Raw genomic sequence first — 23,901 nt, 5'->3', positions numbered from 1 at the left:
TACTGACTCCTGAGTCATCCTAGAGGAGCCACTGCACTCAGAGCAGCAGACACCAAGGTGGTTTGCACTTGGGAGACATCGTATCCTGAGCCATCCTAGAGGAACCACTGCACCCAGAGCAGGAGGATTTCCAGATCCAAGAGGTGGCCTGAGTCCCAGGAGTTCTTCCCCCCAGGATATTAGGATCATAAGACTACAGAGACATCTGGACTCTGAGGAGCTCTGCAACAAGCAAGATAACTGGAAATACAGACTCCAGTCTTACACAGTGAGGGCAGGTAACACTAGAGTTAATCAGATGGTGAAAGGCAAGCGCAAGAACATAAGCAACAGAAACCAAAGTTTCTTGGCATCATCAGTACCCAGTTCTCCCAATATAGCAAGCCCTGGACACCCCATCACACCTGAAAAGCAGGATTCAGAATTAAAATCACTTCTCATGATGATGATAGAGGATTATAAGAAGGAATTAAGTAACTCCCTTAAAGAAATACAGGAGAGTACAAGTGAACAGGTAGAAGCCCTTAAAGAGGAATCACAGAAATCCCTTAAAGAAATGCAAGAAAACACAAAGAAGGAATTAAACAAAAACATTCAGGATCTGAATATGGAAATAGAAACAATAAAGAAAGCTCAAAGGGTGACAACCATGGAAATAGAAAACCTAAGAAAGAGATCAGTAAATATCTTCAACAAAATTATTGAGGAGAACTTCCCTAACCTAAAGAACAAGATGCCCATAAACATCCAAGAAGCCTACAGAACACCAAATAGACTAGACCAGAAAAGAAATACCTCCCGTCACATAATAATCAAAACATCAGATGCACAAAACAAAGAAAAAATACTAAAAGCAGTAAGGGAAAAAGGTCAAGTAACATATAAAGGCAGACCTATAAGAATTACACCAGACTTCTCACCAGAGACTATAAAAGCCAGAAGAGCCTGGACTGACATCATACAGACCCTAAGAGAACACAATTGCCAGCCCAGATTACTATACCCAGCAAAACTCTCAATCACTATAGATGGTGAAACCAAGATATTCCATGACAAAACCAAATTTGCACAGTATCTTCCCACAAACCCAGCAATTCAAAGGATAATTGATGGAAAACGCCAACACAAGAAGGGAAACTACAACCTAGAAAAAGCAAGGAAGTAATCTTCCAACAACCCCAAAAGAAGATAACTATACAAACATAACTTTACCTCTAATAACAAAAATAACAGAAAACCACAATCATTTTTCCTTAATATCTCTTAACATCAATGGTCTCAATTCCCCAATAAAAAGACGTAGACTATCAGACTGGATACACAATCAGGACCCAGAATTTTGCTGCATACAAGAAATGCACCTCAGTGACAAAGACAGACACTACCCTCAGAATAAAAGGGTAGAAAACAATTTTCCAAGCCAATGGTCCCAAGAAACAAGCTGGAGTAGTCATTCTAATATCAAATAAAATTGACTTTCATCCAAAATTAATCAAAAAAGATAAGGAAGGACACTTCATACTCATCAAAGGAAAAATCTACCAAGGTGAACTCTCAATTCTGAACATCTATGCTCCAAATGCAAGGGCACCTACATACATAAAAGAAACCTTACTAAAGCTCAAAACACACATTACACCTCACACAATAATAGTGGGGGATTTCAACACCCCGACTCTCAGCAATGGACAGACCATGGAAATGGAAACTAAACCAAGACACTTTGAAATTAACAGAAGTTATGAACCAAATGGACTTAACAGATATCTGTAGAACATTTCACCCTAAAACGAAAGAATATACCTTTTTCTCAGCACCTCATGGTACCTTCTCCAAAATAGATCATATAATTCGTCAGAAAACAGGTCTCTACAGATACAAAAAGATTGAGATAATCCCTTGCATCTTATCAGATCACCACAGAATAAGACTGGTCTTTAATAATGACAAAACCAATGGAAAACCCACATGCATATGGAAACTGAACAACTCTCTACTCAATGATGACTTGGTCAAGGGAAATAAAGAAACAAATTAAAGACTTTTTAGAATTCAATGAAAATGAGGACACATCATACAAAACTTTTGGGACTCCATGAAGGCAGTGCTAAGAGGAAAACTCATAGCTCTAAGTGCCTACAAAAAGAAACTGGAGAGAGCACACACTAACAACTTGACTGCACAACTAAAAGCTCTAGAACAAAAAGAAGCAAATACACCCAGGAGGGGTAGAAGGCAGGAAATAATCAAACTCATGGCTGAAATCAACCAAATTGAAACAGAAAGAACAATACAAAATGTCAACAAAACCAGGAGCTGGTTCTTTGAGAAAATCAACAAGATAGATAAACCCTTAGCCAGATTGACCAGAGGGCACAGAGACAGTATTCAAATTAATAAAATCAGAACTTAAAAGGGAGACATAACAACAGAAACTGAAGAAATTCAAAAAATCATCAGATCCTACTACAAAGGCCTATACTCAACAAAACTGGAAAATCTGAATGAAATGGACAACTTCATAGACAGATACCAAGTACCAAAGTTAATCAGGAGCAGATAAACCATATAAACAGTCCCATAACCCCTAAGGAAATAGCAGCAGTCAATAAAAGTCTCCCCACTAAAAAAAGCCCAGGACCAGATGGTTTTAGTGCTGAATTCTATCAGACCTTCAAGGAAGACCTAATACCAATTCTCTTCAAACTATTCCACAAAATACAAACAGAAGGAACACTACCCAATTCGTTCTATGAAGCTACAATTACACTCATATCCAAACCCCACAAAGACCCAACAAAGAAAGAGAACTTCAGACCAACCTCCCTTATGAACATAGATGCAAAAATACTCAATAAAATTCTAGCAAACTGAATCCAAGAACACATCAAAACAATCATCCATCATGATCAAGTAGGTTTTATCCCAGGAATGCAGAGATGGTTCAATACTCGGAAATCCATCAATGTAATCCACTATATAAACAAACTCAAAGAAAAAACCACATGATCATCTCACTAGATGCTGAGAAAGCATTTGACAAAATTCAACATCCCTTCATGATAAAAGTATTGGAAAGATCAGGAATTCAAGGCCCCTATCTAAACATAGTAAAAGCAATTTACAGCAAACCAGTAGCCAACATCAAACTAAATGGAGAGAAACTTGAAGCAATCCCACTAAGATCAGGGATTAGACAAGGATCCCCACTCTCCCCCTACCTATTCAATATAGTACTGGAAGTCTTAGCCAGAGCAATTAGACAACAAAAAGAAGTCAAAGGGATACAAATAGGAAAGGAAGAAGTCAAAATATCACTATTTGCAGATGATATGATAGTATACTTAAGTGACCCCCAAACTTCCACCAGAGAACTCCTAAACCTGATAAACAACTTCAGCAAAGTGGGTGGTTATAAAATCAGCTCAAACAAATCAATAGCCTTCCTCTACATGAAAGATAAACAGACTGAAAAAGAAATTAGGGAAATGACACCCTTCACAATAGTTGCAAATAATATGAAATACCTTGGTGTGAATCTAACCAAGCAAGTGAAAGACCTGTACGACAAGAACTTCAAGTCCCTGAAGAAAGAAATCGAAGCAGATCTCAGAAGATGGAAAGATCTCCCATGCTCATGGATTGGCAGGATTAATAAAAATGGCCATCCTGCCGAAAGCAATCTACAGATTCAATGCAATCCCCATTAAAATCCCAACTCAATTCTTCACAGAATTAGAAAAGGAATTTCTCAAATTCATTTGGAATAACAAAAAACCCAGGATAGCGAAAACTATTCTCAACAATGAAAGAACTTCGGGAGGAATCACCATCCCTGACCTCAAGCTGTACTACAGAGCAATAGTGATAAAAACTACCTGGTATTGGTACAGAGACAGGCAGGAAGATCAATGGAATAGAATTGAAGACCCAGAAATGAACCCACACTCCTATGGTCACTTGATCTTTGACAAAGGAGCTAAAACTGTCCAGTGGAAATGGACAGCATTTTCAACAAATGGTGCTGGTTCAACTGGAGGACAACATGTAGAAGAATGAAAATTCATCCATTCTTATCTCTTTGTACAAAGCTCAAGTCTAAGTGGATAAAGGACCTCCACATAAAACCAGATACACCGAAACTAATAGAAGAGAAGGTGGGGAAGAGCCTCGAATACTTGAGCACAGGGGAAAAGTTCCTGAACAGAACACCAATGGCATATGCTCTAAGATCAAGAATTGACAAATGGGACTTCATAAAATTGCAAAGTTTCTGTAAGACAAAGGACACTGTCAATAGGACAAAACGACAACCAACAAATTGGGAAAAGATCTTTACCAATCCTACATCTGATAGAGGGCTAATATCCAATATACACAAAGAACTCAAGAAATTAGACTCCAGACAACCAAATAACCCTATTAAAAAATGGGGTATAGAGCTTAACAAAGAATTTTCAACTAAGGAAACTCGAATGGCTGAGAAGCACCTAAAGAAATGTTCAGTGTCCTTAGTCGTCAGGGAAATGCAAATCAAAACAACCCTGAGACTCCACCTCACACCAGTCAGAATGTCTAAGATTAAAAACTCAGGTGATAGTAGATGCTGGCGAGGGTGTGGAGAAAGAGGAACACTCCTCCATTGTTGGTGGGACTGCAAGATGGTGCAACCACTTTGGAAATCAGTCTGGTGATTTCTCAGAAAATTGGACATAGCATTACCTGAGGATCCAGCTATACCACTCCTAGGCATATACCCAGAAGATGCTTGAACATATAACAAGGACATATGCTCAACTATGTTCATAGCAGCCTTATTTATACTAGCCAGGAGCTGGAAAGAACCCAGATGTCCTTCAACTGAGGAATGGATTCAAAAAATGTGGTATATTTACACAATGGAGTATTACTCAGCTATTAAAAACAATGAATTCGAGAGTTTCCTAGGTAAATGGATGGAACTAGAAATTATTATCCTGAGTGAGATAGGCCAATCACAAAAGAACACACATGGTATTCACTCACTGATTATTGGATATTAGCCCAGAACCTTGAAATGCCCAAGATGCAACTCACAGGCCACATGAAGCTCATAAAAAAGGAAGACCAAGTGGGGGTGATTCAGTTCTTCTTAGAAGGAGCAACAAAATACTCAAGGGAGCAAATATGGAGACAAAGTGAGGGACAGAAACTGAAGGAGGGACCGTCTGAAAATCATTCCACCTGAGTATCCATCCCATGTGCAGTCACCAAAGGTAGATGCTGATGTGGAAGTCAGGAAGTGCATGCTGATAAGAGCCTGATATGGATGTCTCCTCAGAGGCCTTCAAGAGTCTGACATATTCAGAGGCAGATGCTCACAACTAGCCATTGAACTGATCATGGGGTTCTCAATGGAGGAGTTAGAGTGAAGACTGAAGGAGCTGAAAGGGTTTGTGGCACCATGAGGAGAGCAACAATACCAACCAACCATAGCTCCCAGGGTCCTAACCACCAGCCTGGGAGCACTTAGGGAGGGATCCAGGGCTTCAGCTGAATACGTAAGAGTGGAGGGCCCTGCCGGGCATAGGTGGAAGATGAGATCCTTGACCTCCTGAAGGCTGGATGCCCCAGGGGGTGGGAATTTTGAGGGTGGGGAAGTGGGAGTGGGGGGTAGGTGGGGGTTACATCCACGGAGAAGGAGGAGGAGGGGTTAGGGGGATGGGGGGTTCCCGGGTGGGTGGGGGATGTGGTAAGGGGACAACATATGAAATGTAAATAAAATATCAAATAAAAAAAATAAATCTTAAAAAAAAAGAAATGTTCAAAGTCCTTAGTGATCAGGAAAATGCAAATCAAAACAACCCTGAGATTCCACCTTACACAAATGAGAATGGCTAAGATCAAAGACTCAGTTGAAAGCACATGCTGGCGAGGATGTGGAGAAGAGAACACTCCTCCATGGCTGGTGGGATTGCAAATTGGTACCACTCTGGAAATCAATCTGGCGGTTCCTCAGAAAATTGTAAGACCTACTTGAAGACCTAGCTATACCACTTTTGGGTATATACCCCCAAATGCCCCACCATATCAGAGAGACAAGTGCTCCACTATGCTCACATCGACCTTGTCTGTGATAGCCAGAACATGAAAACAACACAGATGTCCCACAATGGAAGACTGGATACAGAAACTGTGGTACATTTACACAATGAAATACTATTCAATATTAAAGACGAGGACATCAGGAATTGTGCAGGCAAATGGATGGAAGTAGGATGGTATTTATCCTATGTGAGGTGACCCAGATTCCAAAGTACATAGACGGTATGTACTCACTAATAAGTGGATATTATCCAAGAAGTACAGAATACCTAGGACATAACTCACAGAATCTAAGAACTTTAACAAGCAGAAATGTCAATTGAGGATGCTTCAATTGCCCACTTATTAGGGGGAAGAAAATAATCATTAATCATGGGAGGCAAAGGGAGGAAGGAATATGTGTGGGAGGGGGAGGGAAAAGGGGAGCATGATTAGGTATGGAATGGGGAGACAGGAGAGACGCTCTGAGGGCCAGCAGAATGAATGGAAATATGCAACCTCGCGGTGTGGGCAGAGGGTCACGGGACCCTCTAGAAAGTACCAGAGACCTGGAAGGTGAGAGACTCTCAGGACTCAAAGGGATGGACCTTAGATGAAATTCCCAACAGTGGGGAGAGGGAACTCATAGAGTCCACTGCCAGTAGAAAGACAGGGCATCTCTGACCCAGAATTGTTCCTGTCTAAAACAACTGCAGGGACAAAAATGGAGAACAGACTGAGGGAAAGGTGGTTGGTCCAGTGATAGGCCCAAATTGGGATTCAGCTCAAGGGGAGGCTCCAAGGCCTGACACTATTACTGATGCTATGATGTGCTTACAGACAAGAACCTAGCATGGCAGTCCTCTGAGAGGCCCAATAAACAGCTGAAAAAGACAGACTCAGATACTTACACCCAACCATTGGACTGAAGTTGGGGACCCCTGTAGTTGAATTAGGGAAAGGCTGGAAGAAGCCGAGGAGGAGGGTGGCCTCATAGGAAAACCTGCAGCCTCAACTAACCTGGATCCCTGAGATCTCTCAGACACTGAGCCACCAACCAGGCAGTATACACTAGCTGGTCTGAGGCCCCTGACACATATACAGCAGAGGACTGCCTGGTCTGGCCTCAGTGGGAGAATTGTGCCTAACTCTTGGGAGACTTGAGGCCTCAGGGAGTGGGCAGGCATAGCGTGTGAGGGGCATCCTCTTGGAAACAGTGGGAGGAGGAATGGGAAGAGGAACTGTCGGAGGGCAGACTGGGATGGGGGCAACAAATGGATTGTAAACAAATATGAAGAACTTGAGCTAGATTAAATTCCTTACAGTAGTCACAGTCAATGGGTCCATGCTGCCTTCAGGTCCATTTCCTCCCCATTCTGCTGGCTCACTGCCTTATACCTATTGCCTTCTTCTTAGTCCTTATAAAGTCTCCCCTGGGACCAGAGCCATTACAAGGTCCCCTTCAATTACTGGAGGTCAGGCGTCTATCCCCACCTTCACAAGATTAGAATCGCCATAGCCCTTCTATACTTAGAGAAGGGAGGAGATGTCAGGGATATCCCTGCTTACACACTGAAGGCCTAAAAGCAGCCATAGGCCTAAAATCAGCAATAGGCCTGTCTTACATGTATGCTAACACCAAGTCTTGGGTCTCTGGAAAAACATTCAAACAGATGGCTATAAGCTATTGTAAACAGCCAGCTTTTGTGGGAATTTACCAGCTTGAGGAGTCATAGACCTTGTAGATAGGTAGCCTTGGTGGATAGTACCAACTTAGATAAGGACAAGTGAATCATAGGTGGAGTCATAGTGATCTGTCCCCTGAACCTTCACCCAGCCGATACCCTGTTCTCAAAGATATCTGTACCCCCCCCGAACACTCACATTCTGGTGTCATCCCCTTCCCCACGTCCTGCCTTTTTGTGTTTATAACCCCTGTGTGAATAAGTAAAAAATTACTATTTGATTTAAAAATAAATTTAAAAAAAAAAGATCGTAATTTTGAACACTTTCATTCAAAGTCAAGGCAACCGTAATTCCATTCTCAACACCCAAAGCTGTTATGGGTAAGAACAGACCTGTTCTACTGGAGAGACTCATTAAAACAGTAAGAAGTAATTTTGGCAATGGAATTCTAAAAACAACTAGAAGCAGAAATCAAGTCACCATGGAGAGAAATTATACTTCTTGGATATGAACTTTTTTCCTACAGTACCTGAGCTCCTTCCTAAGCCCTAAGGTCCTTGACTGTAGGTTTGTTCATTTTGTATCTGACAATGGTAAACCTGAATATGGGAACATAAAGCAAAAACACAAGAGAAGAGTTATTGAGTAATGAATGAATCAGTAAAATGGTAGGATGGTGGTGGGTGGGTAATATTCAAGAAGTTAGGGAATATAGGTGAGACATATACTACATATTATCAATTATCTGTTGAACTATTAATGTCACTTATTTTGGAAAAATTGTGGTTTTATCAGTATTATTAAATTTATATTAAAAATACTATAAAGATGAATTTTCATTTAAAACAAATAAATAAAGTCTCCCCTGGGACCTTAACTATACATAGACTCCATTTTCTAAACCAAAACTTCTACAGGTAGAAATAGTGTCTAGACATATTCAGTGACTAGGTTCTAGATAAAAAGTTCTCCTGTGGACTGATGAAATGGCTCAGCAGTTAAAAGTATATACTGTTCTTGCAGAAGACAGGAATTTGATCCCCAGACCCGTATCAGGTAGCTAGCTCACAATCACTTGTAACTCCAGCTCCAGGGGGATCTGACACCCTCTTCTTGACTCTATGGGTACCTGCAATTTAGGTGCACATACTCCCTGATCCCGCCAAATAATTGAAAATAAAATCTTTAACTTAAAAAAATGAATTCTGGCCAGGCTCTGGTGGTGCATGCCTTTAATCCCAGCACTTGGGAGGCAGAGGCAGGTGGATTTCTGAGTTCGAGGCCAGCCTGGTCTACAGAGTGAGTTCCAGGACAGCCAGGGCTACACACAGAGAAACCCTGTCTTAAAAAGAAAAAAAAAACAAAATAACAACAACAACAAAACAACAAAAAGCTAGGAAAAAAATGAATTCTGTCCATAAATCAACTGGGTTATATCTGACTTATTTTCCCCTCAAAACTGCAAACTTGAGAAAAGAGATCATAATTCTACTGATTCTCATCGCAGGACAGCTCGTGGATCCTTGACTAGGGAGACTTCAGAGACTAATCATCTACTTTCCCAGATATTACAAATGTGAGTGACCAAGAAAAGGTGAAATATTTTGAGTTTTCAAAGGCAATTTTACTATTAAGTAGCAAAATTTTAAAAAATAGGTTGAAGGTTTCCATTAAAGGAAGTAGCTTATAAGAAAAAGCGATTAAAAATATTTACAAGGAAATGTTAACTAGAGAAATAAGCAAAAATAAGTATCATACAACAACTGAGATGTAATTTGCCAATATATTTACATTGATCCATAAGAAACTGTTCATATTTTAATCATTTCTATCATATAAAATGAAAATTCCCATGGTTCAACCTAGTAAGTAGAATCTAGACCACCCAGAGACATGTGTCGTGACAGAATAGTTTTAGCACATATTTAGAGTTGAGACAACAGCCTGTGTAGGGTGAGGAGGACTTAGACATTTAGTAGAGATTTAAGTGAGGTAAGAGGAACAAACTTAAGAACCAACGATGCTTGATACAGCTAGCTGAAAAAGAATAAAGTAAAAATACTACGTAATTAAGCGGTCCTTTCCATCTAACTACTGTCTAAACGAAGATTTATGATGCTCAATAATGCTTTACTTCCCTATAAATTAAAAATCTCTACTACTCTAATTAACAAGAAGTAAATTACATGTGTTATAAATCCTATAGGCCACTTAAAATCGGAACTCTTTTTAAAGAATATTATTGCCGGGCAGTGGTGGCGCATGCCTTTAATCCCAGCACTTGGGAGGCAGAGGCAGGTGGATTTCTGAGTTCGAGGCCAGCCTGGTCTACAGAGTGAGTTCCAGGACAGCCAGGGCTACACAGAGAAACCCTGTCTCAAAAAAACCAAAAAAAAAAAAGAAAGAAAATTATTAATCATAATTATTTACCAGATTTTTTCCTAATGTGATTAGGGTTTTTAGGTATTTGTATGTGTTTACTCATGAAATCCTGAGCCACAAGTGACACTCTAATTATTGGTTTTCTATCACCAAGCAGGGTGAGTGGCACTGATCATACACCCAAATGCCTGCTAAATCAGTTAAGTTAGTACTATTTTTATTCTTGACTTTTGCTTTTAGTTATAAAAACCTACAGTGGGATATTGTATACAATGTTGTATATTACATCTGTATGGATACATTTAAAGACCAAGATATATGAATTATCTTTCAAATCCATTAATAGGTCAATGGCTTCTTAAAACTACATAAGGGTTGTAATAGCTTTATGTCTGTCTACAAAACGAAATGGAAAATGTCTACATGTTTAATTAGGTAATTTTTTTTTAAAAAAAGGTAAAGAAGTGAAATGTCTCAGTGCAAGGTGTCATGGGTATTTACACATTTTTAGCAACACCTGGGCATTGCTGTTACTAAACTTCCACTGTGAGGGCTAAAGTCTCTATATTTTAAAACATTTTTACCAGTCAAATACACCAAAAATAAAAGATTTTTAATATGCCAACATGTTGTCTAATTCACATACTAAATTGTTCTATACAGGGAGACTTCACAATCCAGGAGCCATAGCCATGCTGCTGCAAGTAGGCCTTCAGTAATGCCTTAGCTTCTTGGTAGGGTCCAGACATACACTAGAAAGAGAGAGAGAGAGAGATGTGATTGCATCAAATTGGCCTGCAAAGTAAATTACCCCGTACTGTTCAACTTTAAAATTTAAAAAAAAATCTACTGAAAAAAACCCTCTGAACTCCTATGCTAATTTAAAACAATTCTTTCCAAATATGCCTAAGCAAGCAATTTTGCTTATTGTTTAACATTATAATTAAGATTAAATAAATTCATGACAGAAAAATGTAAAGAAACATACAAGAGTATCATCTATAACAAACTACAGATAACTACCATTGCTATTTTCATGTGTTCTTATTTTTTAATTAATGAACATATATACCTTCACAAAGCTACCTTTACAAAAGTATTGTTAACTATGTGCAAATGTTACCAAGTTCAGGAGTCATCTAACTCCACTACCTCTAAATCTCGGATTCTGTCTCTTGCAGGCTTGGAGTCAGTCTCTACCTCTACCTTTGGCCCTAGCCCCAGGCAACCTCACATTTTTTGGTTTCCAGATTTGGTTTCCTGGAAGTTTCACATAAGAGATTGATGAGTAAGCCCTCTGCTATGTCAGGCTAGCATAACACTTTCCAGTTCATGCTATTTCATGTGCCAGGCTTGTTTCTTCGTTGTCAGTTAACACCACTGTAAGAATCTATCATATCTGTCCATTTGCCAGCTTATGAACTTGCATATTCCAAGTTTTTACTATTAAGAAAATGCTGTCATAAACATTCATGTAAGTCTTGTTTCCTACAAATGCCAATGGGACTGCTGAGTCACATGGCAAGTATGTTTACCTTTGGAGGGCAAGGGGCAAAGGAAAAGCCAAATTGTTTTCCAAAAGTGGCTGTACCATTTTCAGTCTCAATATAACACGAGGCCTCATCCATCCAAATCATCAATAGCATCTGGTGTAGTCCATCTTGTGGACTACAGTTGTTCGTGAGGTTGAGGGAAAGAGTCTGACTCCATCAAAGTGGAGCAAGTAAACCAGCAAGTGCTGGTGAAGAAGCTGCAGCAAATCGCCTAGCTCTGGCTCAGAGCATGCCTGATTTAAAGTTTTAAAGAATACCTTGATTGTTTTGTTAAGGGGTGATGTAAATACTGGCTATCAACTAAAGCTAATATTCAGTTACTACCCAGAGATCCTTATAGCCATCAAAAGATCATACTAAATTTTATCTTGTGATTTATGACTAAACACTCAAGTCTGGATGAGCGCACATCTATTTACAGTGTGGTCTACTGACAAGGTGTATAGTTTTATTTTTAGACAAGGACTTTGTGTGTAGCTTATTCTCTTCTCACATGCTTAAAATGGTATCTATTCCTGGTAGAGGCTGTGAATATTGGTGAAATGACAACAGAGAATTTAGAATATAATTTAAATTTACTTGATTAACAGTGGCAAGGTTTGAAAGAAGTTCTACTTGGTTTAAAATCCTATAAAACATGCTACATGGAAATCTTACTTGAAAAAAAGGCTTAATGAAAAGAAAAAGAATTAATCACTGCAGTCCTGAGAAGTGTAGTCATTCTAGCACATGAGAAGTGGAAGGAGGATGATTGCTAAGAGTTAGGCTAGCCTGGGCTATATACTGAAGCCCATGTTTCTAAATAGCAGCCATCTTATGAAAGCAAGGCCCTCCACCAGCAACAACTCAATGTTTTTGAACCAATTTTAGATTTTATTTTTAAATTAATTTTTGTTTCAAATTTCATTGATTTCTACTCTGATACATATTATTTATTCCATTTTATTTATTTATGCTCCAGCTTTTAATCAGTTTCTTGAGTTGGAAGCTTAAATAATTAATTTTAGGATTCTTTTGTAATTTAAGCATTTAAAGGTACACAATTTCCATACTTTAAATACCCATTAATTTCAATATTGTGCTTTTTAACTCACTCTATGTTTCTTAGTTTTTCTAGAAGTTAGTTTTTATAAACCACTGGTAATTCAGAGGTAAAAAAATTTCCAAACATATGACAATTTCCCACATTTCATTCTCCTGTTAATTGATACTTTAATACCACAGTGGCTAGAACACATCTTTCTGATGTTTATGTTGTTACTTTGCAGTTCTGCGTTCACTGACATGTCTTCATCAGTGTTGAGCTGCTATGCGCTCATTCTCATTTTCCCTCTTATTTTTACAGTAGGCCTAGCATCCCTGTGGTTACCTTGTATCTATATAACTTAAGAGATAAATGGTATTAACAGCAGACACTGCACTCAAACACAAGACTCATAGGGCTTCTATCTTCTGGCAAACTTGCATGTGGAAATGAGTATATTTAATATTACATCTGTATCTTAAGTACCCTTTTGATACAGGCTTTTGTTCACTGAACTGTTCTTCTTGAGCTCATCTTGTACATGGCTCTAGTTTTCCTATCAGCCAGAGAACAGAGAATTTCACATTGATTTCAGTCTTTTCATTTCCCCATATCACCCTGGTAAACAGATTTACTACTTGCCTGCAACAAGGACTCCAACTTGAGCCAGATTTACCAGCTTTTCCTATTCATTTCCTACTGAATTTGGCACCTTAGGCTGAAAAAAAAAAAAAGAAACAAAAAAAAAAAAAACCCTCCAAATTGTCATCCTTTGTCCCATATCAAGCTTATTGCCTCTGGCAGTAAATCTCTGACTTTAGTGGAGTCTGAATTCTGGTAACCATACTCCCTACGATTCAAACCATTCAAACTAAAGAGATGAAGACAAGAAAATAAGAATAGCTCCTTTTTTGACAAAAAATTATCAGGGTTTTATTCAACAGCAGCTTGGAGTCAACACCTCCACCCTCTGGGAGCAGGCATTTGATCGACTTCACTTCTGTGGGCCTTTGCAGGTTACAGCTTGACGAAAGAAAGAGCACCCTTTTTATGTTCTGTACACCACCTTGGAGGGCACAGTTTGAAGGTGGAGTCACACAGGACACTTGTAAAAGTGTGACAACAGAGTCTCACTGTAGCCCACGAGAAAGTAGAATGTGTGTGCTGGCAGCTTCCAGGACCAGTGTGTGCTGGCAGCTTCCAGGACCAGGGCACAGATGTCTACTTAGTTGGCCCCGTGCTTCAGAACAGTCTGGTCAGCCAGACAGCCTGGAAAGGTGCCCACCATAACCTTTCGAAAGCAAACATCCTCCAGAGTTCTCTCTGCAGCATGATCTTCTCCATCCAGGTTACCTGTGTGCAGTGACAGGCAGCCCTTTCGGTGTGCGATGTAGTGCAGGGCATGTGCCTCCTCGTAGGTCACTGGCTCTTGGTGCAGACCATGGAGGTGTGCAGGGTGTGCCAGGCGCAAGGCAGCTCCTGGCTGCAGACCATCACCCACAGCCCGAGCCGGTGGACAACACCATCTTGGGCCCACGTATAAACTTGTTAAAGTCCTAGCACTTTTTCAAGAAAATATAATTTTGATATTTGAATTTTCCTACCTTTAATTCATTTCCAGAGTTATGAAAGGGTGCTTCTGACCATTTTATTTTTCATACTGTTTTTACAAAAATACCTATAGCCTCTTTACATCACTGAAAACAGTAATGATGGAGAGAACCTTATGGTTGTATGTGGGTATGTGTACAAAGGCTTGTAGCTTCTATAACTGTGTGTGGGAATAAGCACACAGGTTTTCAGTTGCTATACCTCCAAGTGGGTATGTGTACACAGGATTGTAGTTGATTTAACTACCTGTGGTATGTGTACATAGGATTGTGATTGATGTAAGTGTATGTGGGAATATCTATGTGGGTGTGCAGTTGATATGGCTATAAGTGGGAATATATATATATATATATATATATATATATATATATATATACAGGCCTGAAGATAATGACTGCTTTACAGCTCAAAAGTATTGATTCCAGTGCTGGCAAAATTAAGAGACTTTAATATAACACTATATTACTAAAATCAGGAATACTAATGATAACATGGAAGTATGTATATGATAAACCATACCAAATGAAAGTTTAATAAATAAAATCCAGTATGTACTACGACTTTAGCTTAGTGCTACAGTGCTTGCCTTGACTGTGCAAGCAATCTAATCCTCCTGTCCCCAAAAATCTGTTTAGAAAGAAAAAAAATCTGTATTATCTGCTATATCATGTCTAAATTAGGGCCTGGAATTGAACATTTTGAGCAATGTATTATTGTAAGACTTAACATTCTGTAGTTAATAATGCCATGCAGAGGAAAAAAAAAAGATTTATTACATTTGTTTCTCTGAGGATAAGAAAAAGGTGTTAAGCAAAGTAAATACTGTAATATGTTATATTCAGAGCTGTTTAATAGATGTTTGCTGTCTTCATGTACTTACGACCTGACTGTCTTTACCTGTACTTTTATGATCACTTACCTTAGCTGCATGGTATGTCCGAGCTTCAAGTAAATCATCTGCTTTAGCTTCCTTGGCAAGCAGATTAAATCGACTTAACATTGCAGCCTTACAAAGCCGACTTGCCATAGATAAACCACTTTTAAATGGAGAACTAAAGTTGAAAGAAATGAAACACACAGTAATCACAGTTAATGACTTATGTTGGCAACTGTAGGGATTAAATAATAGTCCACTAATATTTATGAGTCCCAATTTCACAGAAGAATACATGTTGGGAAGCTTTATTTTTAGTAAGAAGTATGCAGTATTTAATTTCTGTCAGAAGCTAATTTAACTTGTTACTGTACTACAGCAAAAGTTGAAACTGAATATTTGTATTTGAATATTTTTGTTACTTTAAGTAAAACTAAACTATGGTAATACAAATTGAAGCAGTGATTCTCCCATGCTTGACTGAAAGGTGGCATGGAAGTACCTCCTGGAGCGATGACAACCATTGAGTTTTGACTAGAGCAATAGGTGACGTGAAGGACACATGGATCAAACCTGAAACTGTACACTGCATCTTCTACAAGCAAACTTTAAATTAGAAAACACTTCTTCATAACCATCCGTACATGTATATGTGTGTATATGCACATGTATGCATTGTCAATTCTAATAAAACTGAGTTCTAGATCGTAAACCTTTTTACTAAGTAACTTTTCCCCCATTATAATTTATTAGCTGTTCTTCTGACAGATGATTAAAACTGTTAAAACTTTCCAGTCTTCTGGTTTCCATGTAGCTTTTCAGAGCCATGCATCCCCTTAAATTTGTACTAGCCTTATGATTTGTTATGGTAACAAAGAGAAACTGTGCCAGTTCGGAGCTAGGTTTCAGGGTAACCCTATTCTCTTCTCTTCAGACTCCTTCAAGTTCAAGCAATGGTGCTGGGATTTACCTACTAAAGGGCAGAGAACAGTTAATCTTCTGAGCGATCCAGCAAAATGACTTAATCTTTGACTCACACCTGACTCGAGATGCCTGAGTTCTAACCAGATCCAGAAGAATCATTCAGCTGATCTAAACATTTATTGAGAAGTAACAATGTATTGTTGCTTCAAGTCACTGAATTTTGAGGTAGTTTTTATGCAGCAAATGTTAGCATGCACACATGTATATGAAACCTACTGATTTCTATATTAATTTCCTACTGTGATACTGTTGGTAGGTTTTCTATAAAATTTCTGGACTTTTCAGCAAAACTGGGGGAACATGGAAGAGGAACATGTGCCTGGTGTCTGTAAGGTGCTGGGTTCAACATCCAAAATCCCCTAACTGTGGTAGTTTTACCTCCTTTCTCCCATATGTTGTTTCTCACATTCTCTAATCCAGCATCGATGTTAGGCAGCAGCAGTAACAATAAACAAGTCACCCTGGCATGTCATCACCAATCCTGGTAGTAATTTTGAGTCAATAAAGCTGTATTTTATCCTGCAGCAAACCATCTACTGTTCTGCTTTTTACTTTTACTCCTTAGTAGACCTTTGTTATATGCTCTACTGGAATGATGACGTGAATAAATGGTGATAAGTAAATGGTGATAAAAACTGAGACTACCCAGGCATGGTGGTGCATGCCTTTAATCACAGAACTTGGGAGATAGAGAGCAGGCAATTCCTTGAGTTCTAGGACAGCCAGGGCTACACAGAGAAACCCTACCTTGAAAAACCAAACCAAACCAAACCAAACCAAACCAAACCAAACCAAACCAAACCAAACCAAAAAGCCAGAGACTAGCCTACTTAGTGAGACTGTATACACACACACACACACACACACACACACACACACACACACACACACACACACACAGAGAGAGAGAGAGAGAGAGAGAGAGAGAGAGAGAGAGAGAGAGAGAGAGAGAGTTGGATGCTCTTAAATTTTTATCCATGTGTGTGTCTGTGTATTCACAAATATGTACACATGCATGTTAAGTATCCTTAGAATCCAGATAAGGGAGTCACATCCCCTAGAGCTGGGAGTTACAAGTGGTTTTGATCCATCCCATGTGGGTACTGGGAATCAAACTTCCATCCTCTGCAAAATCAGCAATAACTTTTAACTATTAAGCCAGCTCTTCAGCACTTAGGTATTTCTTCCCCCCTCCCCTTTTCTTTCCTTCCTTCCTTTCCTCTTCCTCCTTCTAACCTCAGAATTTTTGTTGCTTTCTGCTTGCTTCTTGTTAAAATGTTTTAATTTAAATAAAATGACCTCTCTTTCCTTCCCCGCAGCTTCTGCCATGTCACCATACCAAGTTGCTAGCCTATTATTATTATTAGTAGTAGTAGCAGTAGCAGCAGCAGCAGCAGCAGCAGCAGAGTGTATGACAGCCACCTGAAATTTGACAGGCAAACAACAAGCATTGATAAAAGAACAGCTTCTCTAATAAAAGTGCTAAGGAAAATGGGCTGTCCACATATAGAAGAGTGAAATTATAATCTTATCACCCAACACAAAAATTAGATCCAGGTGGATCAAAGATCTCGATTTAAAACCTGAAACACTAAAAGCTACTACAAGAAAACAGGCAGTAGACTATAAAATACAGGATATGTGGTGGTTTGAATATGCTTGGCCCATGGAGTGGCAAAGAGGTGAGGCCTTGTTGGAGAAGTGTATTACTGTGGGGGTAGGCTTTGAGAGACCTTCCTTCTAGCTGCCTGAGGATGACAGTCTTCTGTCTGCCTTTGAATCAAGATGTAGACATCCAGCACCGTGTCTGCCTGGACGTTATTGTGCTTCCTGCCATGATGATGATGGACTGAACCTCTGAACCTGTAAGCCAGTCCCAGTCTAATGTTTCCCTTTATAAAAGTTGCCTTTGGCATGCTGTGTCCTCACAGCAATGGGAACCCTTACTAATGCAGAAGTGTAGAAAATAACTTTCTGCTAAGACTCTATTTGCCAAAAAATCAGTGAACAACTGAAAAGTAGGACTTCATAATGCTAAAAAGGTTCCGTAAAAATAAGCAAACAATCAAGTGAGTAATCGAGAAACCCACAGAATGGGAAAAACTCTTTTCAAGCTATAAATCTGACAGATAATTAACATACAGAATATACAAAACTCAAAAACAAACAAAAAACTAAACCAAAATATCAACAAACAAGAATCAAGTATATAAATAACCCAACTTAATAATGGGCTGAAGTTTTAAATAATAAATAAAAGTGACTAAGAAATACCTCAAAGAGTGTTCATCACACTTAGCAGATAGTGAGGGAGGTGCAAACTAAGACAACTGAGATTCCACCTCACTCCAGGCAGAGTGGCTAAGACAGAATGACTGACAACCAATGGCAGGGAAGCCACAGTCAAAGAGGAATGCTTATTAACTTGTGATGGAGGCACTCTGGAAATCGGTATGGAAAATCCTCAAAAAACAAAAACAAAACCCTACTATATGACCCAGCTATACCATTCCTGGGCATATACATACCTAATGATATGCACAGATACATGCCTGCTCTATATTTACAACAGCCAGGAAACTGAAAGCATCTAAACCAAGCACCCCTCAACAGAAGAAAGGATAATAAAATGTGATACATATGTAACTCAATAAAAAAATAATGAGAGTTTTTGAGAGGCTAGGATTGAATAGTGAGACTCTGACTTTAATTTTTTTTCTTTTGACAGAGTCCTTTGGGCTTGAATATCTAAAAATATAACAACAGCAGCAGCAGCAGCAGCAACAACAACAACACACAAACATCTTTTGTTCAGAAGCCCAGGCTGTCCAGAACCTAGAGACCCTGTCTTTTCCTCTCTGGTGCCAGGGTCAGCACCACTGGATTGGGCTTTCTCTGCTTGAGATTCTCTGAGACTAAAATTCACATAGCCTAATAGTCAAACATATCCACTGTTTTATTTTTATCATTTGCAAATCTTTGGCCATAATAAAAAATTACACTAATTTCATTTTTATTTATTCTATTTTGTCATGGCATTATTTTCTAAGTTTTAAAATATCTTTGATATAGTTGAGTGTGTAAAGTTGGATCTATTTATAATTTATAGAGACAATGCATTAATTCTGGTAGTATATATTATTCTTGACTCTATCTTGAGTATTATCCCAGATTATTATGCTTGATGATATTTGTGCCTAGAAATAGTTGTATTGGTCTTGATTAAATGTCCTTCTACAAGAAAGATATTGAAAGAACTAAAAGAACACTAGGTTTACTTGGGACTGCATGTGTGTGCATGGGTTATTTACTGTATCCTAGATAACTTACCATGGCTCTAGTCCTAAAGGAAAAAGGCTTCTCTTCCCCTGTGCATTAAGCTTTTAAAATCACTGCTCATTTAAAATGTGTATATGCATTACTAGAAGTTTTTATTTTTATTTAATAATAAATTGCAGGAATATTACAAAAATATCTAAAAATATACAATATTATGTTTAAAAATAATGCATTTGGAAATAAAATGTCTAGATTAGAATTCCAGTTTATAATCCTTAGTATAGGGATGACTTAGAAAAATACTAGAAAATCACATGCAGCTTACTTGGCTATCATAATAGAAAGCAGCATGACATGTTACAATAGTTCTTAGACTTATGTGTTCAAAATATTTGAGACAGAATGTGAGAAATGCAGATTGCTAATCCCAGATCCAGAAATTCAAATTTAAAGACCAAATTCTATGACTCTGATATAAGATGATGTTCTAACAAACACAGGGTCCAGAGACAGATTCCCTGGGTTTGAACGCTGGCTTCACCACTTAGAATATAACGGCTCTAACCTCGCATTTCCCCCAAAAGGAATTTATAATGAATATGATGTCAGCAACTGGCCACACCCAATAAAATTGTTCAGAATTAAATAAATAATATGCAAAATTGTTGAGGTTTGTATTTCAATATTTCAATAAAATGCTTTCTTTTGCTTAATATATGATGGTTTTTAAAGAGAAAGTAGTAATTCTAACCTTTCAGTGATCTTCCCACTTAAGCCATCCACAATCTCCAAAGAATTGTCCCCCTGTGCCCAATTCAAACTGAGTGATTTATGGTCCAAGTTTATTTGCAGAGGATATGCAGTGGGCACTAAGCTAATATGAGGTCTGTTGACCAAGTAAAACATGGGCAGTTTTGAAGTGAGTGCATCATCAACACGCTGGTTTATTGCGATTTCTAAGCCTCTCGTGTCATTGCAATTCCCATCACCTAGAAAGAAAAAACAAAATACACTCAGGAATTTAAGATCAAAAGGTATCAAAAACCAAAAGATAAATAACAAGAATGGGTTAGTTAACTATAAACAATCTAAAGCTCACTTCTCCTTTAATTTTCTCTATCCCACATCTATCCTCTTAGCAGCTACTTCCATATATTTTACCAAACCAACACAACATAATAACAAAATTTCCATTAAAAAGGCTCAAAAAGGAAGTAATGAAGTAATACTAGTGAACAAAAACAAAGAAATGGGGGCTCAGGATTAAGAGCACTGGCTGTTCTTCCCAGCACACACATAGTGGCTCACAACCTTTTGTAACTTCAGTACCAGAAGGTCTGGTGACCTTTGGCTTCTTCAGACACTGCAAGTCCATGGCACAGACACACATGCAGGCAAAATGCCCACATACATAAAAAACGAATTAAAAAAGCAAAGAACCAGTACTGACCCACAAAGGAATGGTACTTTTTACAGAGTTCCGCCAGAAAGCACCTGCTCATTCTGTCTTAATTTTCTGGTTTCAGCATGAAATCAGCATTGGAAGATCAAATAAGTCTTCTGACTGTTGGCAAAAGTCACTTAATTTTCTATACCTAATGTCCACACATCATAACCACTATAGGACCACAATGTTCCAATTTCAGGACACAAAGCAATTCAAAGAATATATTTTTGGTTAACATTATGAACAGTATCAAGAGCTTTGTATTCTCCTAATACTGCTGAGGAGAGTAGTATTCTCAAGAGCCACTAGCCACTCAGTCTGGCTATCAAACAACTAAAATGATGAATCCAAGTCATTGGAAAAGACTGGGATCCTGGTGGCAGCCAGAGGAAGGATAGGGATTGTTTCTCAGAAAGAGGTCTCACACTGTTTTGACAACCTGTCAGACAATCTTGCAGGAGAAACTAGAACTGGCAGTAGATGAATGAGACAGACTGCAGCAGGAATGGTATGTCATGTACGTCTTCTGTCCTTTGTTTAAACCTAAACCTCCTATCAAAGACCCTGAAAACCTTCCCAAAGCTAAAATGAAGTTTCCAATAGTTTCCTGTTCTTTGCACTCACATTCTAAGTTAACATAGGCTTGGAAGAATCACTATAAAGAATTGTAGGGTCACTGACATGACTTGTACTGAGTTTGACTCCAGAACCCACATAGTGGAAGGAGATAACCTACTCCTCTCAAGCTGCTTTCTGAACTCCACATGCACATGCATACTGTGACACATGAATACACAAACACAAATAAAAGATAATTTTAAAATTATTTTAAAAAGAATTATAACATTCTACAAGAATTAAGAGAAAGGAAATAAAGTCATTTTTAAATATTTAAATTTAATCTGTAATGCTCCATGTTATAGAATTAAAAGTGAAGTTAGAATTAAAAGTTAGAAGTTCAATTATATAAAGGAAGAAGTTTGTATAGAACTGGAGCCGCTTAACACAGTTGGTTATGGTCACACCTATACTCTACTGACTGTTTTAACACAGGCTTAGATGATGGCCTATTCAGAATAGCATTTAATAAGTGCTATATGTTAGGTAAAAAACTGCATGACATAACAACTTTCAATTAACTCTCAAGATCTTCCAAGTATCTAAATCACTCTCTTAGAATATAGTTGCTCAAGTTAGAATTGCTAAAAATGTGAGCCATTCAAACTACCTGTATCAGAATCCACTAGAGAGTCTCTAAACAGTGTCCTCTTAGCTTTATATTACAGGTTCCAAAAGGTCTAGAAAGCTTCATTTTCTTACTTATACACATAACACATTTTTAGGTTATACCAGACAGATCACTATTTTCATACAAGATCCACAGACATACTGAGAGGAAAAATCTGACGTAGTTTTCCAAAGTCATTTACTTTCCATTGTCTGTATACCCCACCACCCCAACCCCTTAACTGCTCAGTGCAAGATGGCAAATGACCAGATCTAAGTTTTCTGTTCCTATTCCAATTCACTAACCAAATATACAAAAGAATCCATGTCTAGCCTCTTATGCAATATTATATCTACAGTATGAAGTTAAATCATACAAACTTTTTAAAATACCATGTTAAAACTTAACAAAAGCTCTCATTATCAAATATGTGATTCCTAAAAATACACACAAATTTCTTAGATTCCATAACACATATTTATCAAGTACAAAGAGAATCTGCTACAGAAGATTTAGAAAAATTTAACATGTCTTGAAAAGGGACACAAATGGACTCAAACTGTGTAAGTGGTAAGAACATTAGTCAACAATGCAATCTAAACAAGTATCAAATTTCCATGGTAATTTCCATAAGTGTATGTAGTAAGCATGACTGTGAGTCTGAGTAAGCAGGCATTCTCACACACAGTTAGTGGAGAGGCACACCAGGGACTCTTTGGAATATTTTACAGAATTGCACATCTTTGACTTGCAATGTTAATTGCAGGACTTCATACTACAAATATACTTTACACGTGTAAATATTAAGTATGAAAAGGTCATTCACAATAACTAAAAGGTTAGATACAATCTAGAATCTCATTAACTGATACCTGGTTAAATAAATATGATATACTTATGTATTAAAAAGCCAAAAGGATTAATAAAGAAGTTATTTACGCCCTTCCGCCCCTGCCTGGTCCTTTGGGCTGGGGCAGACACAGAGTTGGTCTGCTCCTGTGGAGATACTGAATCCTGAGCCATCCTAGAGGAGCCACAGCACTCAGAGCAGCCAGTAAGAACTCCATCTCACTCCCTAAGCCCCAGAGATAAATCTGGGAGCCAGGGACATTCAGGACCCACCAGCTACCCAAACCCTGCCCCTCCCTGCTTGGTCCTTTGGGCTGGGGAAGACACAGAGTGGGTCTGCTCCTGTGGAGATACTGACTCCTGAGTCATCCTAGAGGAGCCACTGCACTCAGAGCAGCTGACACAGAGTTGGTCTGCTCCTGTCCTGTGGAGATACTGACTCCTGAGTCATCCTAGAGGAGCCACTGCACTCAGAGCAGCAGACACCAAGGTGGTTTGCACTTGGGAGACATCTTATCCTGAGCCATCCTAGAGGAACCACTGCACCCAGAGCAGAAGGATTTCCAGATCCAAGAGGTGGCCTGAGTCCCAGGAGTTCTTCCACCCAGGATATTAGGATCATAAGACCAGAGACATCTGGACTCTGAGGAGCTCTGCAACAAGCAAGATAACTGGAAATACAGACTCCAGTCTTACACAGTGAGGGCAGGTAACACTAGAGTTAACCAGATGGCGAAAGGCAAGCACAAGAACATAAGCAACAGAAACCAAAGTTTCTTGGTATCATCAGTACCCAGTTCTCCCAATATAGCAAGCCCTGGACACCACATCACACTGGAAAAGCAGGATTCAGAATTAAAATCACTTCTCATGATGATGATAGAGGATTATAAGAAGGACATAAGTAACTCCCTTAAAGAA

At 38.7% G+C, this 23,901-nt stretch overlaps 1 protein-coding gene and 1 pseudogene across 2 annotated transcripts in view; both read right to left on the bottom strand.

The window, feature by feature from the left end:
- Nucleotides 1-10,720: 10,720 nt before the first annotated feature.
- Adad1 (adenosine deaminase domain containing 1) overlaps nucleotides 10,721-23,901 on the bottom strand; it is a 39,593-nt gene continuing 26,412 nt past the window's right edge. For both annotated transcript variants that reach the window (XM_028764029.1, XM_028764034.1), the window contains 3 exons: nucleotides 20,208-20,445; nucleotides 15,239-15,371; nucleotides 10,721-10,883 (listed from right to left, as the gene is read on the bottom strand). In XM_028764029.1, coding sequence (XP_028619862.1) covers nucleotides 10,770-10,883; nucleotides 15,239-15,371; nucleotides 20,208-20,445 — 485 coding nt within the window. In that variant the 3' untranslated portion in view covers nucleotides 10,721-10,769. The remainder of the gene's footprint in view (nucleotides 10,884-15,238; nucleotides 15,372-20,207; nucleotides 20,446-23,901) is intronic.
- Nucleotides 13,757-15,068, bottom strand: LOC114611703 (annotated as a pseudogene).

The sequence above is a fragment of the Grammomys surdaster genome, unplaced genomic scaffold (genome assembly GCF_004785775.1).
Source record: "Grammomys surdaster isolate TR1022 unplaced genomic scaffold, NIH_TR_1.0 62, whole genome shotgun sequence".
Lineage (NCBI taxonomy): Eukaryota > Metazoa > Chordata > Mammalia > Rodentia > Muridae > Grammomys > Grammomys surdaster.
The sequence above is the reverse complement of the archived record's forward strand: the minus strand, read 5'-3'. Positions and strand labels throughout refer to the sequence as shown.